Source organism: Piliocolobus tephrosceles, chromosome X, assembly GCF_002776525.5.
Source record: "Piliocolobus tephrosceles isolate RC106 chromosome X, ASM277652v3, whole genome shotgun sequence".
NCBI lineage: Eukaryota > Metazoa > Chordata > Mammalia > Primates > Cercopithecidae > Piliocolobus > Piliocolobus tephrosceles.
The window spans coordinates 13,678,565-13,691,781 of NC_045455.1; the positions used below are offsets into that span (position 1 = coordinate 13,678,565).

Here is a 13,217-nt window from a genome sequence, read left to right on the forward strand (position 1 = left end):
TTTTAAAAAATCGATTTGATACCAAACCGCTGGAAAGGGATGGGATTCGTTTTAAAAGCCAGTTTTTACGGTTTTCAAATAAGACATCTTAGAGGTAGACTGGATTATTAGAAAACTACAAGAAGGCGAAAGATTATTCTATCAGTAAATAAAAAGCAAATATATTTCTTGATGTCAAAATAATACTTTATTGGATCAGTTCTCATTGTGGACCAAAGAAACTGAGGCATACTTGTGGACTGTGGCCTGCGATCTGGACCGGAAGGAGAAATTCTGCTTAAAGGACGGTGCTCATTTAGCGGCTTGTCTCTGAAGAGATGCCATTTGGCCTGCCCTGCTACTGTATCTCCGAAAGGCAAAAGTTAGAATTGCTGCCCGATCTCCTGTCCCCCGCCCCTACTGTAGATCTAATTGGAAGTGGCAGACCTAGAACCGATGAGTAGTGAGATTACACTTCCAGTCAACTCCTTTGAACCATGTTGAAAAGGACTCCATGAGCTAAAAAGTCGAGGCAAAACGGTTCCTTTGGGGGAAAGACTTATTTTGACTTCACCTGGTGTTTCGCGGAGCCAAATCACTCCAGTTGTCTTGCAACCAATAGACTTTACCTTCTTCACTCCGTCTACTGTCTGTGCGCCCTAGGTGAGCGCTAGGCACGTAGGGTGTCCAAACCAGAAGTTTCTAGCATCACCACTGCAGGTAGGACCCTCCTCTCCCAAAGAGCAGCCCAGGGCTCTTCCACCCCCCAAGGGAAGTGGAGGTAGAAAGTACTTGGGTGCCAGAAGGCACACAGCGAGAAGTGAGGCCGAGGTGTTTGAAACTGGAACTGCCCCTTGGGAATCCTCAACCCCTCACCACCCCGCGCCCTCTGCCCGCGTGCCGGCGCGCGCTCCACTAGGAGCATCAAGGGTGAGCGGCGCGCTGCGCGCGCAGGCCAGGCTCAAACTTTCTGCAAGTGCAACTTGGGCATCCCTGGGGAGGCGGGGACGCGGGGCTCCAGCGAAGGAGGGGGCGCCAAGCGAGAGCGCAGGCGGCCGCGAGCACAGGGGCGGATCCCCGCTGGGTCGAGGGCCTGTACGAGAGCCAATCGGGCAGCCGAGGCTACTGCCAATCACGCGGCTCCCTCCAATCCCACCCGTGCCATTTCCAAAATCTCGGTCCCACCGTGCAGCTCAAATGTGGTGTTCACTCTGCCAATCGCTGGAGGATAGAGTAGGAACAGGAATAAGCAGAGTTAGGAGGCCAGGACAAAAGAAGTTAAAGAGCGCCTAATATATACATGTTTTTGAAGGCGGGCAGAGGGAAAAAAGTCCCCCCAGGGAGGGTGTATGGGCCTGATTGTGTAGTTCTGATGGAGCCCCCTTTGAGCAAGAGGAACCCGCCAGCGCTGAGATTAGCGGATTTGGCAACGGCTCAGGTCCAGCCGCTTCAGAATATGACAGGCTTCCCGGCGCTGGCCGGCCCGCCCGCCCACTCCCAACTCGGCGCCGCCGTCGCGCACGTCCGCCCGCGGGACCTGGGCGCTGACCCCGGCGTGGCCACCACTCCGCTCAGACCCGAGCACATGGCCCAGGCGAGCGCGCTGGGCCTCAGCCCTCCCTCCCAGGCGCTCCCGGCACACCCCGAGGCTCCGGCAGCCGCCGCCCGTGCTGCAGCCTTGGTCGTGCACCCCGGCGCGGGTAGCTACCCCTGTGGCGGGGGCAGCAGTGGCGCGCAGCCCTCCGCGCCCCCGCCCCCAGCCCCTCCTCTTCCTCCCACCCCTTCACCCCCTCCCCCTCCCCCGCCTCCTCCTCCTCCTGCCCTCTCGGGCTACACCACCACCAACAGTGGCGGCGGCGGCAGCAGCGGCAAAGGCCACAGCAGGGACTTCGTCCTCCGGAGGGACCTTTCCGCCACGGCCCCCGCGGCGGCCATGCACGGGGCCCCGCTCGGAGGGGAGCAGCGGTCCGGCACCGGCTCCCCCCAGCACCCAGCCCCGCCTCCCCACTCGGCCGGCATGTTCATCTCCGCCAGCGGCACCTACGCGGGCCCGGACGGCGGCAGCGGCCCGGCGCTCTTCCCCGCGCTGCACGACACGCCGGGGGCCCCCGGCGGCCACCCGCACCCTCTCAACGGCCAGATGCGCCTGGGGCTGGCGGCAGCAGCAGCAGCCGCAGCGGCTGAGCTGTATGGCCGCGCCGAACCGCCCTTCGCGCCGCGCTCGGGGGACGCGCACTACGGGGCGGTTGCGGCGGCTGCGGCAGCCGCCCTGCACGGCTACGGAGCCGTGAACTTAAACCTGAACCTGGCGGCTGCGGCGGCCGCAGCAGCGGCCGGGCCCGGGCCCCACCTGCAGCACCACGCGCCGCCCCCGGCGCCGCCGCCGCCGGCGCCCGCGCAGCACCCGCACCAGCACCACCCCCACCTCCCAGGGGCGTCCGGGGCCTTCCTGCGCTACATGCGGCAGCCAATCAAGCAGGAGCTCATCTGCAAGTGGATCGACCCCGACGAGCTGGCCGGGTTGCCGCCGCCGCCGCCGCAGCCACCGCCCCCGGCCGGCGGCGCCAAGCCCTGCTCCAAAACTTTCGGCACCATGCACGAGCTGGTGAATCACGTCACGGTGGAGCACGTGGGCGGCCCCGAGCAGAGCAGCCACGTCTGCTTCTGGGAGGACTGTCCGCGCGAGGGCAAGCCCTTCAAGGCCAAATACAAGCTCATCAACCACATCCGCGTGCACACCGGCGAGAAGCCCTTCCCCTGCCCTTTCCCGGGCTGCGGCAAGGTCTTCGCGCGCTCCGAGAACCTCAAGATCCACAAGCGCACTCATACAGGTGGGTGTCTGTCCCCGGCCGCGCCGCCGCCGCCACCAGCTCCTGCGTCGCCGCCACTTCCGCCGCTGCTTCTCCTCCTCCTCCTGCTCGCCTTAATTTTTTCCTCCTTCTGCTGCTTCTCTTCGCATACGTATAACCCGGACATGTGACTTCTTTTTTTTTCTCTCCCCCCCTTTTTTTTTCTATGAATAAGTAATTCGATAGCACACACAGGCCCCGCGTTGGGTTCCTACACGGCGGAGTCTCCAGCGCGCCCGCAGCCCCTCGGCCGGGATCCGCAACGCGCGCCAGCCGCCGCCGCCGCCACCTCGGAGCAGACGCAGCAGCAGCTGGAGCAGGAAGGCGCCCAGGACGGTCGGCAGCCCCTACCCGCCCGGCTCTGGGAAGTCGGGAAGGGCGATGGAAAGAGAGACCGGGGCCGCCCCGGCAAGCGCCTCTCTTCCCACCGGGTCGTAGGCCCCGCGCGGTCGCCGCGCTCCGAGGACCGGGCGTGGGATTTGCTGCCTGATTTGGGCCGCTCGAGGCAGACCTTCCGGGAGGGGAAGGGACACCTCCGGGAAGACAGGAATGCGCTTTCGGGCCCCCGGAGACCACTCGCACTCGCCCACTGTGACACACTCCTCACATACACCTTCGCTTGCATGCGTCTCCCACAACTTTACACACTCGTATCCTCCTGCGCCTGCACTCCATTCTCGCGACACCGACACTTGTGTGTCCTCACACTCACATCATTTACACGCCGCGCGCGCCCCCTCACACGCAGTATCACACTCGCCCTGGAGGGGTGCTGGAGTTGACATCTGCCCTTGTAGAGAAGGTTGTAGTTGGAGGAGGACCGAGCCTCCCGCCATCGGTGAGGCCTACCCTGTCGTGGAATTGGGGGGGAGCCACCGGCGTCGTGGGGACCCTCCCACCCCACCTCAAGCCCTGCCTCTGGGGATCCCGCAGGGCTGAGGAGGGCGGCTGCGGCGCGGGGCGGTGGATGACCCCTGTGGGTCGTGTGCCCCCTTTAAGCGGACGAGCGCGTCGGGCGGAAGCGCTGATGAGCGCGAACGCAGTCGGGATTTATAGGGACAGACACGATTACCCCTCGGAGGACACTTAAGTAACTGGAGTTTACGTTCAGTAATCACTTGGCAGATTTATCGGCGCTGCCGCGGCCAGGAGGTAGCCGCCGGGGCCCACGCTCGGGCCGCGGGCGCTCGGGGCTCTGCGGGGGCGGCAGTGTCGGGGTGGCCCGAGGCGGGAGCCTTGGCCTGGCTCCTGCGGGCCGCCTGATGGCCGGCGGGGAGCACGTTTTCCCAGGAGCCCGGTTTCCCTCTAATCGGGATCAGTCCGCCTTAATGATTTTTCCAGAAGGAAACTTCCCAGGAGGCTCTCGTAAAAACGCCCCGGCCGGCTAAGCCGGCTGCTCGCTCCTGTGCCCGGCACTTCTCGGCGGGGCAGGATCCAGGGACCGTGAAGCCTCTCCCCAGCCCGGCCCCCAAAGGGAACCCCAAGCGCGGTGCTGCGCGCGGCCTCGGGCCCTTCCCGCCTGCCCAGGCCTCGCGAGGGGAGCGGCCTTCTCTTTGCGGCTGCCGGGAGCTGCGGGCGCGGAAGCCGATCCGGGCTCCCGGCGGGACAGGTCGCTCCCTGCCCCTTGTCCCCAGTGGCTTTCTGGGGCGCGCGCGCTAGCGTGGGGTCGGAGGGCGAGGGGGACCCCAGGCGCCGGGGAGACCCGCGGTCATTTGGGTCTTTGGCTCCGCGTCTCGCGGACGGTTGCATTTCCTGCCCCCTCCCAGCGGCCGCGTGGGCCCCACCAAGTGGAGCGTGGAGGTCCCTGCGCGAGGGGCGCAGGCGCCTCGGGTTCAGACACCAGCCCGTGCTTGGTGTTTCTGGCGGTCCCTGGGCCGCTCAGCCATTGGGCATTGTGTCCTGAGAGGGCCCATCCGGACTTCCTTCCCTCCCTGCCACGCCGCTCTCCCTTTTTGGGGTTATCCGGGATCCCGGAACGGATTGATCAAAGAGACTAATCCCTGGGCCACTCCCGAAGGCCCCTTTCCTGACCCACGTGCCCCCAATTCCGTTTATAACCGTCCTGCGGGGCCGACTCGCGCTCTCGGGAGAGGAAGCTGCTAGGAGCTGGCGGAGTCCGCAAGTGGTTCCTTACTTTCCCACAGGCTCCAGCTCTCAAACTCTGTAAATAGTTAAATTCTGACGTGACTCGTCTGTCAGAATCTTAAATGTAAACACTGAGGTCTCTCAGCCTTTCTAGTTAGGTAGAATTTGCTCATTCCCCTTAGGCCCTTTGAACAACATAGGCCGTTCCATCGCCCTTGCCTTGTTTTCTTCGTGTACCTCTTTATTTACCCCTCATGTTCCACCTTTCCTTCCACGACATCTCTCCCTTTCCTGAGTCTAATTGCTCCCCTTTTTCATGTGCAGTAGAGGAGTTAGCGCTGTTCAAAGCGTTTATTCACAACCCGGGATACGTAGGTTGGATAGAAACACGAGCATGCTAAAAAACAGCATTGCGCTTTCGCGTAGGGTGGATGAGTAAACCCACGTAATTACGCCTCCATATTGAAAAAAGGCTGATTTTAATTTCTTAAAAAGAATATGATGTTAATTTGGTCTTATCTACGCTTAAAGTGTAATATAGAAATCAGGACAAATTACTGATGTTTTGATAAAAAGGGATTAGCTTTGTTTTTGTTGAAGCTCATCTACAGAGAATTTTTACAGGTTGTCATTATCATGGGGTTGTTTTTTCTCTTTATACATCACTGTAGGAGGCATATTTGAATAATATCTAATTCTATTTTTAAACAGTATTTCCAGGTAGGGAAAGTTAAATTCCAGGCACCTGCCTGAATACTCTCAGATGTGCTAGCATACTCTGCCATTGCACCAGTTATCATTGGCGAAATGTTTTTTAAAAACTCACTACAGTAACATATCTGTGCAGAGGATATCAGAAAATTCACCACAGAAATGTATGTACACTAAGCTGAGGCTTAATAGTTTCTTTTTGAAAATAAGTTATCCAAAACAAAAGAAAATGTCCTACCTAGTGTATCACCAGAGTAGTTGCTGAAATGTGAGAAATTCAGCTTTATTTTTAAATTATTACCTAAAAGAGGAAAATATTAATACAATAATATGTATGAAATGACTTGTTCAATTATGGACTCAACTATATCAAGTTCAGAGATGCCAAGGGGAGAGGGAAAATTCAGTTAGACTGTTACCTGTTGTCTTCCTTTTCTTGCTGTTTAACACCAAAATGTAGTGTGGCTGAATTTCTCTAGTTGTCTTATTAAGTATTTCCATTTCCTGGACGAGAGGCCTTGTGTTTAAAGGCATTGTGTTTGTGGGGTGATTAGGCCAGTTTAAGGAGGTGATAGGCCATAAGACCCTGGCCTTTTTTAATTTTTTAAAAGTCTTTTTGACTAGTAAGCAATGTAGGGAGCTGTGAGAGTAAATATACTTATGGCATAAAAGTAGGTTCTGCTAAGGCTTGTGGTCTTTATTAATGTTTGTTAAAGCTCGTTCTGCTGTGCTCTTAACCGTCCTGCAAGTAGTGAGGAAAGCTGTAGAATGCAGAGTCCAACAGCCTATTCTCTGCCCAGCTAGCCCTGTAAAAATCTAGTGGTGGGAGTGTGTTTCACAGGTGCCTCTATTTCTAAAGAAAAACATTGTTTTGTTTTACCTCCTTCCTTTTCCCAGCTCCACATTCTCTCCTGTTGCCCCTCTCCATCAGTGAAATTGTGGGGAACACTGAAAGGAAATGCCGTTATTATAATTTGACTGTAACCCCAGTTTACTTTTAATTTACTGTATGTGTTTGCTTTTCTCTCTTTTTCTTATATGTTTATTTCCGCCTGTGGCTTTGGAAGTATCATTTTGTGTTTATTTTGACAGGAGGATCTCCTGCTTGTGTTTTTGAGTGTACAGACCCTGAGGGGAGTGTGTCTGTTGGGGGAGGGGGTCTGCGGGTCCCAGGTGGGTTTCAGTGTTACATGCTGGCCCTTAGCTCAGCACTGGGGATCTCACCCTGACCCCTCTGGGACTGCAGGGGCTGACAGCCTCTCAGGAGCCCAGGTCCAGGCAAAGCCACCAGGCCAGTGGAATCCAGGCCCATCCTTGAAGTATCCCTTCCCTTTTGTGAATTAGGAAGAAGAGTTAGGCTGGGAGTTGGTCTTTGGGAGAATAGGAAAAACACAACCTTGGTTCTGCTTCAAGATTTCTCTCAAGTCAGGGGTCTTGCAAAGCCATTGTTGACCTTTCCTGTGTTTCATTGCAGGGGAAAAGCCTTTCAAATGTGAATTTGATGGCTGCGACAGGAAGTTTGCCAATAGCAGTGATCGGAAGAAACATTCCCATGTCCACACCAGTGACAAGCCCTACTACTGCAAGATTCGAGGCTGTGACAAATCCTACACTCACCCAAGCTCCCTGAGGAAGCACATGAAGATTCACTGCAAGTCCCCACCACCTTCTCCAGGACCCCTTGGTTACTCGTCAGTGGGGACTCCAGTGGGTGCCCCCTTGTCCCCCGTGCTGGACCCAGCCAGGAGTCGCTCCAGCACTCTTTCCCCTCAGGTGACCAACCTCAATGAGTGGTACGTTTGCCAGGCCAGTGGGGCCCCCAGCCACCTCCACACCCCTTCCAGCAACGGAACCACCTCTGAGTCTGAAGATGAGGAAATTTACGGGAACCCTGAAGTTGTGCGGACGATACATTAGAATTTATGATTAATAATAATAAGTGAAATAATAAGTTGGAGTCCTTGGACCACATCCTAACCTGAGACAATGCCGAGCCTGAGACAAACCCGTGACTCAGACTTGCCACCGGGTCTAATTAGCCCTATTTATTCAGTATGAAACCCTATGGTGTTTGTACATTTAATTAATTTAATTAAGATATTTGGGCCTTTTTTTTTCCCCCTTAAAAAACAAACAAAAAACAACCAAGCTGGACTTGTACATTGCAGGAGGACAGGGCTTGGGGGCAAATTGTACCAAGGAAAATCAATGGAGAGATTAGTTAATGGAGATACACACTGCCGATGTCATATATATATATATATATATGTTTTTTTTTTTTTTTTTTAAAGGAGGGAGAAAAAGAGCATTAAGTCAGAACTTAAACACAGCAACAAGGCCCTCTGCATTTCCCGGAGTGCCTCTCAAATGCCTTTGACACCATACCGTGGGCTGCTTTTGGGCCTCCTCGTTGGACCCTAATTCTGCCAAGGCCTCTTGATTGTAAACCACACACCTGCTGCATTGCCAACAGATCCTGGACTGTACCTGTGTCCAAAAATATTTGTAAAAACCCTTTGAGTTTAATATTTGTAATTTTTAATTTCCACTCTTTTATTACTGATCTCACCTTAACACAGTATTTTTATACAGGATTATTTCTTCAGTATCCTACTGTGTGATTTAAAAAAAAAGATGCAGCAACCTTAATATGTCTTCATATCTTGTGCTACTGTGGTTGTTCAAGCAAAAGTGGAGAGAAGAAAAGCTGCTGCAATAAGACAACTGTGAAACTGTGATATTTTATAAAATAGAAGAAATTCAAGTGCTTTCTTTTTCCTGTATGGTGTTTTTTTTTTTTTTCTTTTTTCTTTTTAATCTGAATTCTCAGATACTGCCTCTCCTAACTGTGTCCAAAGTTCTTGTGTAATAAAGAGATTCTGTTTTCAATCCTAAGTTCTTTGGGATGCCAACATTCACAGTCAAGTCTTGAGGAGGTGTAATGATGGCATCATCCCTATTTTTTTTTAAAGCTGTTGTTTTTAAAACAGGCCAACACCTCTTTTATACTGTTGTATCGGCCTTTTAAAAAGTCTATTTTTCAATGCCTGAAACTGCATTTTAATGCATTTTCTTCCACCTGAGCACTGAGCACACCAAACTGGAATCCATTTAAAAATGACAGTGTGTGAAGTGTATGATTTACATTAAAAGAGGGGAGGGAGTTGCCCTACATATTATAATTTTTAAAAGGTTTATAGTTACCACCAAACACTGATGAATGTGTGACCTTTGCCAGAGCTGTCAAGCTAGGATAAAAAAGGTCAAGGACCTAGGACAATAACTCCTAGTCAATTTATTTTCGGTTGGTACAACACATCTCCTGTGCAAAATGTAGTCCATCAGAAACATCATACAGATATACTAAAGAGCACTAATTTATCCTTAGAGACCCTGAAGACACCCCCTCCCCAGGGTTTGTAGAAATTTGTTTTGTATGCTGTGAGTGGTTGATATAGTCTTGTCATTGTTAATAACTTGTATGTGAACACTATTATTTGTACAGTTGAATTAATTTATTTTCAGACATCATCCTTTTTTTTTTTTTTTCCTGGAAGAGTTCAAAGCACACCAAAGAATTATATTATACATTTTGGTGAAAGATTGTCATTTATGACCCATGGTTTATTTTAAAAAAAAAGGAAAGAAAATGGAAAAATATATTTTTAAGCTTACTTGAATGAACAACGTAATGTGAAAACCAAGACTCTTCCTGCATGTCTTTTTTGCATTGTGTTGATGAGATTATATATAGTTTATAGATATATTACTAGTACAGTGCATGGTGCTGTCACTTGGAAAGCCTTTCAATGTTGTCTTCAGATTGTTAGGGTGAATATGAAACATGCAGACCCTCCTTTATAAAGAAAAAGACCTTAAAACTTGAATATGAGATAATTTTACATTTGCAAAGTTTATTTGATTTTCATATTACTCACTTTCAAAGCCCTTTCAAATAGAAAAGGTATGAACTTTTGGGGGGATAATTTATGTATCGTAAACTTATTAGAACAAAATATTCCTGATGTATAATGAGTTGTTTTATTTATACAACTTTTTCAATGGTAGTTTGCACTATTCTTTATTATGCTACAGGTTTATTTATTATGAAACAAAGGAATATGTATTTTATGTATTTTACCATGCATAGGTTAACTCTTTGCCACAGATTTATTGGTTCTTGATACACCTAAAATAAAAAAATGTGTACCTCCAATAGAGAGCAAGCAAGAATGATTATGAAGTAACAAATTTAATAAAGGTATTCTTGTTATTATTGCTTATGTTTTACCTAATGGCATATCTCTCATACAAACAGAACAGGTAATGGATGAATGTCTTCCCTTGATCTCTTGATTTCGTAGCCTCTCCCCAAGCAATACAATATTTTTGCAGCCTGGTTTAACTTACAACTTACAAGCTTATCTAGGAAACATAAGATATTTTTGAAGACTAAGCCTTGCAGGTTATACTTACAGTAGCATAAATCTTTGGGTTACTGCATTTATTTGTTAAAATAAGTAATATCCTGAGTGATTCTAATCAGTGAAAAGCCAAAAAGTGAATTTTAGCATTTCTTTGGTGCCCAGCCTCCAAAAGGAAAAAAAAAGAATGAAGAAAATGTGAAGGGAGAGACAGTGAGGCTTCTAGACACAAAGAAGGTGAAAGCAAAATCAGTCAGGGGCTGAGATAGGTATTGAATGAAATTGAGTAGTGGGCATCGAATGCTTCTCATGGTGTGGGAGATCAAGATGCAATTTTACTGTAGTTTGTTCTGGAAGTTGAGTGGCTACTGGTAATTTAAGCTCAGCATTTTGGGGCAGGTGTGTTGAACAATTAGATTCTTGCATGGCAGCAAAATATTCAAGTGGCTGAAATGCAGGTATTTGGCTATGCACATTTACAAGGCTGGATGGTTGCTTGTGTTTTTGTTAGCAGATACAAAACTGATAAAAGGTAAATAGTTGAAAGCAATTGCTAGTAATGTCAATAAGCGTTTCTCTGAAAGGTTATAGTGGCTTTTAAAAGTCAGGTTTGTTAAATGTAGTAAAGGTGAAACAGGTTGCAAAGAGTTGTTTTAAGTCAGATGACAATAACCAGCACACGAAGGAGAAAAACACTCAGAGATGAGGGCCCCAATCTTATAGCTCTCTAATGAAGTTTCTTGTGAAAAGAAGGGTGACACAAAGCCACCAAGACATGAATCATTCATGGGAAATATAAAAGATAAAAGATATCTGACAATGAGCAGAACCTTGTATTGAGTGTATAAAACAAGTTTCCCCTTCTTATTTTCTGCTTTAAAACGCACAATCTCCCACTCCCAGCGTTCTCTGTCCAGTCTATAGAGTTAAAATTGACCACTGCTCGTCCTGCGCCACTTCAAAGTAATTTAGTCCAGAACGGAAGGCTTGGCGCTCGGACAATCTTCATGGTGTGTTAAGATTTCTATGGCAATTGGCAAGCAAGACGTTCCCATCTGAATATGTCTCAAAGAAAGCCACTTATTGACACTAAGTTGGCTATCATCAAAGACTTCATCTTCCCTAGGCAAAACGTGGCCCTTGCAAATACTGTTTAAATCATCTACCTTTGTTTTCCAGGCTAGGAGATCTTCAAATGCACAATTATTTGAAATTTATGTATATATATTTTTCCCATTCAAGATGCTCTTTGGTAAAGCTGATGGTCCTAAAATCTAAACTCCATAGAGTTTGAAGGTGGAAATTATATTCTCTTAAGGAGTTGGAGATGGCCACACAAGCATCGTAACACTGGGGACAGGAAAAGGGGAGGCCCAGCTAGCTGCAAACAGATTGCACTCTCACAAGTGACCTCTTCCACTTTGGGGAAGGTTTTGGAGACCATTGTTGTTTTACCCACCCAGTAATCATCTATCATCTCTCTGTCTATGAAATGGGACCAGAGGTGCTGGCCACTAGTATTTTTAAATCCCAGTTTGGTTGGGAAATCCAACTCCTGGGGAGGGAGCAGGGGAGACATCTGGTTTCTCAAGTGATCACCTTAAGCCAGCAGTAAAGAAGGCTGATCACAAGGCAAACAAAACAACCCAACCGCTTATTAATAGTGCTTTCATCCCCTCACATCACTCCTGGCCTGCCAGTCCACTCACAGTGTAGCAAAACAGGACTCCCAGCCACGGAAGCCTTCCAGGTCTGGAGGCACAGGCAGGCCCGCAGGAGACCCGAGGTGAAACTGCCCTGGGCCCCCAGTACACTTCCCCTCCGTGGACAAAAACTCAACCCCACACTCACGCACTCCCTGAGCACACATTAACATACACTGCAAGTGCCTAATCAGGCAGGGAGAAGTTCAAAGGCATGTTTTTTTTGAAATTCAAACTACTGCTTCTATGGTCCATCCACGCGGAGCCGTCCAGGACGGCTATGGTAGTGGGCAGGGCCAGGGGAGTCGCCAGCAGAGGGGCCACTGTGATTCAAGACAGTCGATGGGACATAGCTGCAGTGACCTTTTTACTTTCATGCGAAGTTACTTCAGTCCACTTGAACCTCATCAGAAATATATATATATTTATGTGTGTGTGTGTGTGTGTGTGTGTGTGTGTGTATTCAGCGTTTAAGATTCCTCCATAGAACCTCCTAGCTTGAGAGAAAGGGGACAGAAAGAATGAAGAAAGGAGGATAGGAGCGGAGGAGAGTCGGGTGGGGAGTGGGTGATGTTCGAAGGGTGGGGGAGAGGGGCAGGGGAGCCAGAGACCCAGTTCCTCTTCCTTCTCTCCCCACCTAAGTACTTTTATTTGCAGAGCGATTGTTCTTTGTTTATTTAATACAAGTACTGTGTGAATGGTGAAAAATAAACACGATGAAAAATAACCAAACAGATGATTCCTCCGAGTGAAAAAGCCCGGACTTAATAAAAGTGCGAAGCAGTCACCGCTGAATGAGAAACCCTTTGAAGTGGAACTTATTATAGGAGGAATACTTTGGGGTTGCCTTAACGACGCCGCTGAATCGAAAGCGCTCGCCTTTGTCAGCGATTTGTTCTCCTTTGCTGGGGTGCCCGGAGAAATTACTTACATGGGCTGCCTTAACATGCAGCCTGCAAATCAGTAACTTTGCAGCTCAGACTCGCAGACGCCACTCGGCTGTGGACAAAAAGAGTCATGGGGGAAACGCACCAACCTTTCACGCCGAGGCTCTGGGGCTGGGGACTCACAGGCGTGTTGGGGGCGGCAGATAAGAAGTTGTATTACAACTGCCCCCCTCGCCCAGGCTTCCCTCTTCTTTCCTCTGCACCCCCCCCGCCCCCGGCCAGTCCAGGCTGGGGCTCTGCGGGCCCGGACCCCGCTCGGTGGCAGTGGAGGCCTGGCTCCTCCAGGGCCCTCCAGCGAGGGGCGCTCTAGGGCGCGCGGGCCGGGCGCGGGACTTTCCCAGCAGCCCGGGCCATATTTAATAAGGGTCGTTCATCACCGAGGCGCTTTGAAGGGTCGCCTCCAGCCCTGTGCCCATTAGAAAGGCGGAGGTGACATTTAAACTCCGTTTTCAAGGATCGCGGGGGGATTTCATTGAAAAGACAACTCGTTTGTCTTATGAGCCTGGAAACAACCCCCTT

At 50.3% G+C, this 13,217-nt stretch overlaps 1 protein-coding gene across 1 annotated transcript; it reads left to right on the plus strand.

Annotated features, from left to right (window-relative positions):
• Positions 1-1,036: 1,036 nt before the first annotated feature.
• Positions 1,037-9,955, plus strand: ZIC5 (Zic family member 5). The gene is made up of 2 exons (XM_023218081.2): positions 1,037-2,810; positions 7,099-9,955. Exons 1-2 carry the CDS (start codon positions 1,280-1,282, stop codon positions 7,539-7,541), a joined length of 1,974 nt encoding a protein of 657 aa, XP_023073849.2. The 5' UTR covers positions 1,037-1,279; the 3' UTR covers positions 7,542-9,955.
• Positions 9,956-13,217: the final 3,262 nt, after the last annotated feature.

Excerpts from the sequence above, each read along its gene's own strand:
- ZIC5 (XM_023218081.2), top strand. The coding sequence starts at position 1,280 with ATGTTTTTGAAGGCGGGCAGAGGGAAAAAAGTCCCCCCAGGGAGGGTG. Across the intron at positions 2,811-7,098 it reads CCACAAGCGCACTCATACAG|GGGAAAAGCCTTTCAAATGT; the intron begins GTGGGTGTCTGT and ends GTTTCATTGCAG.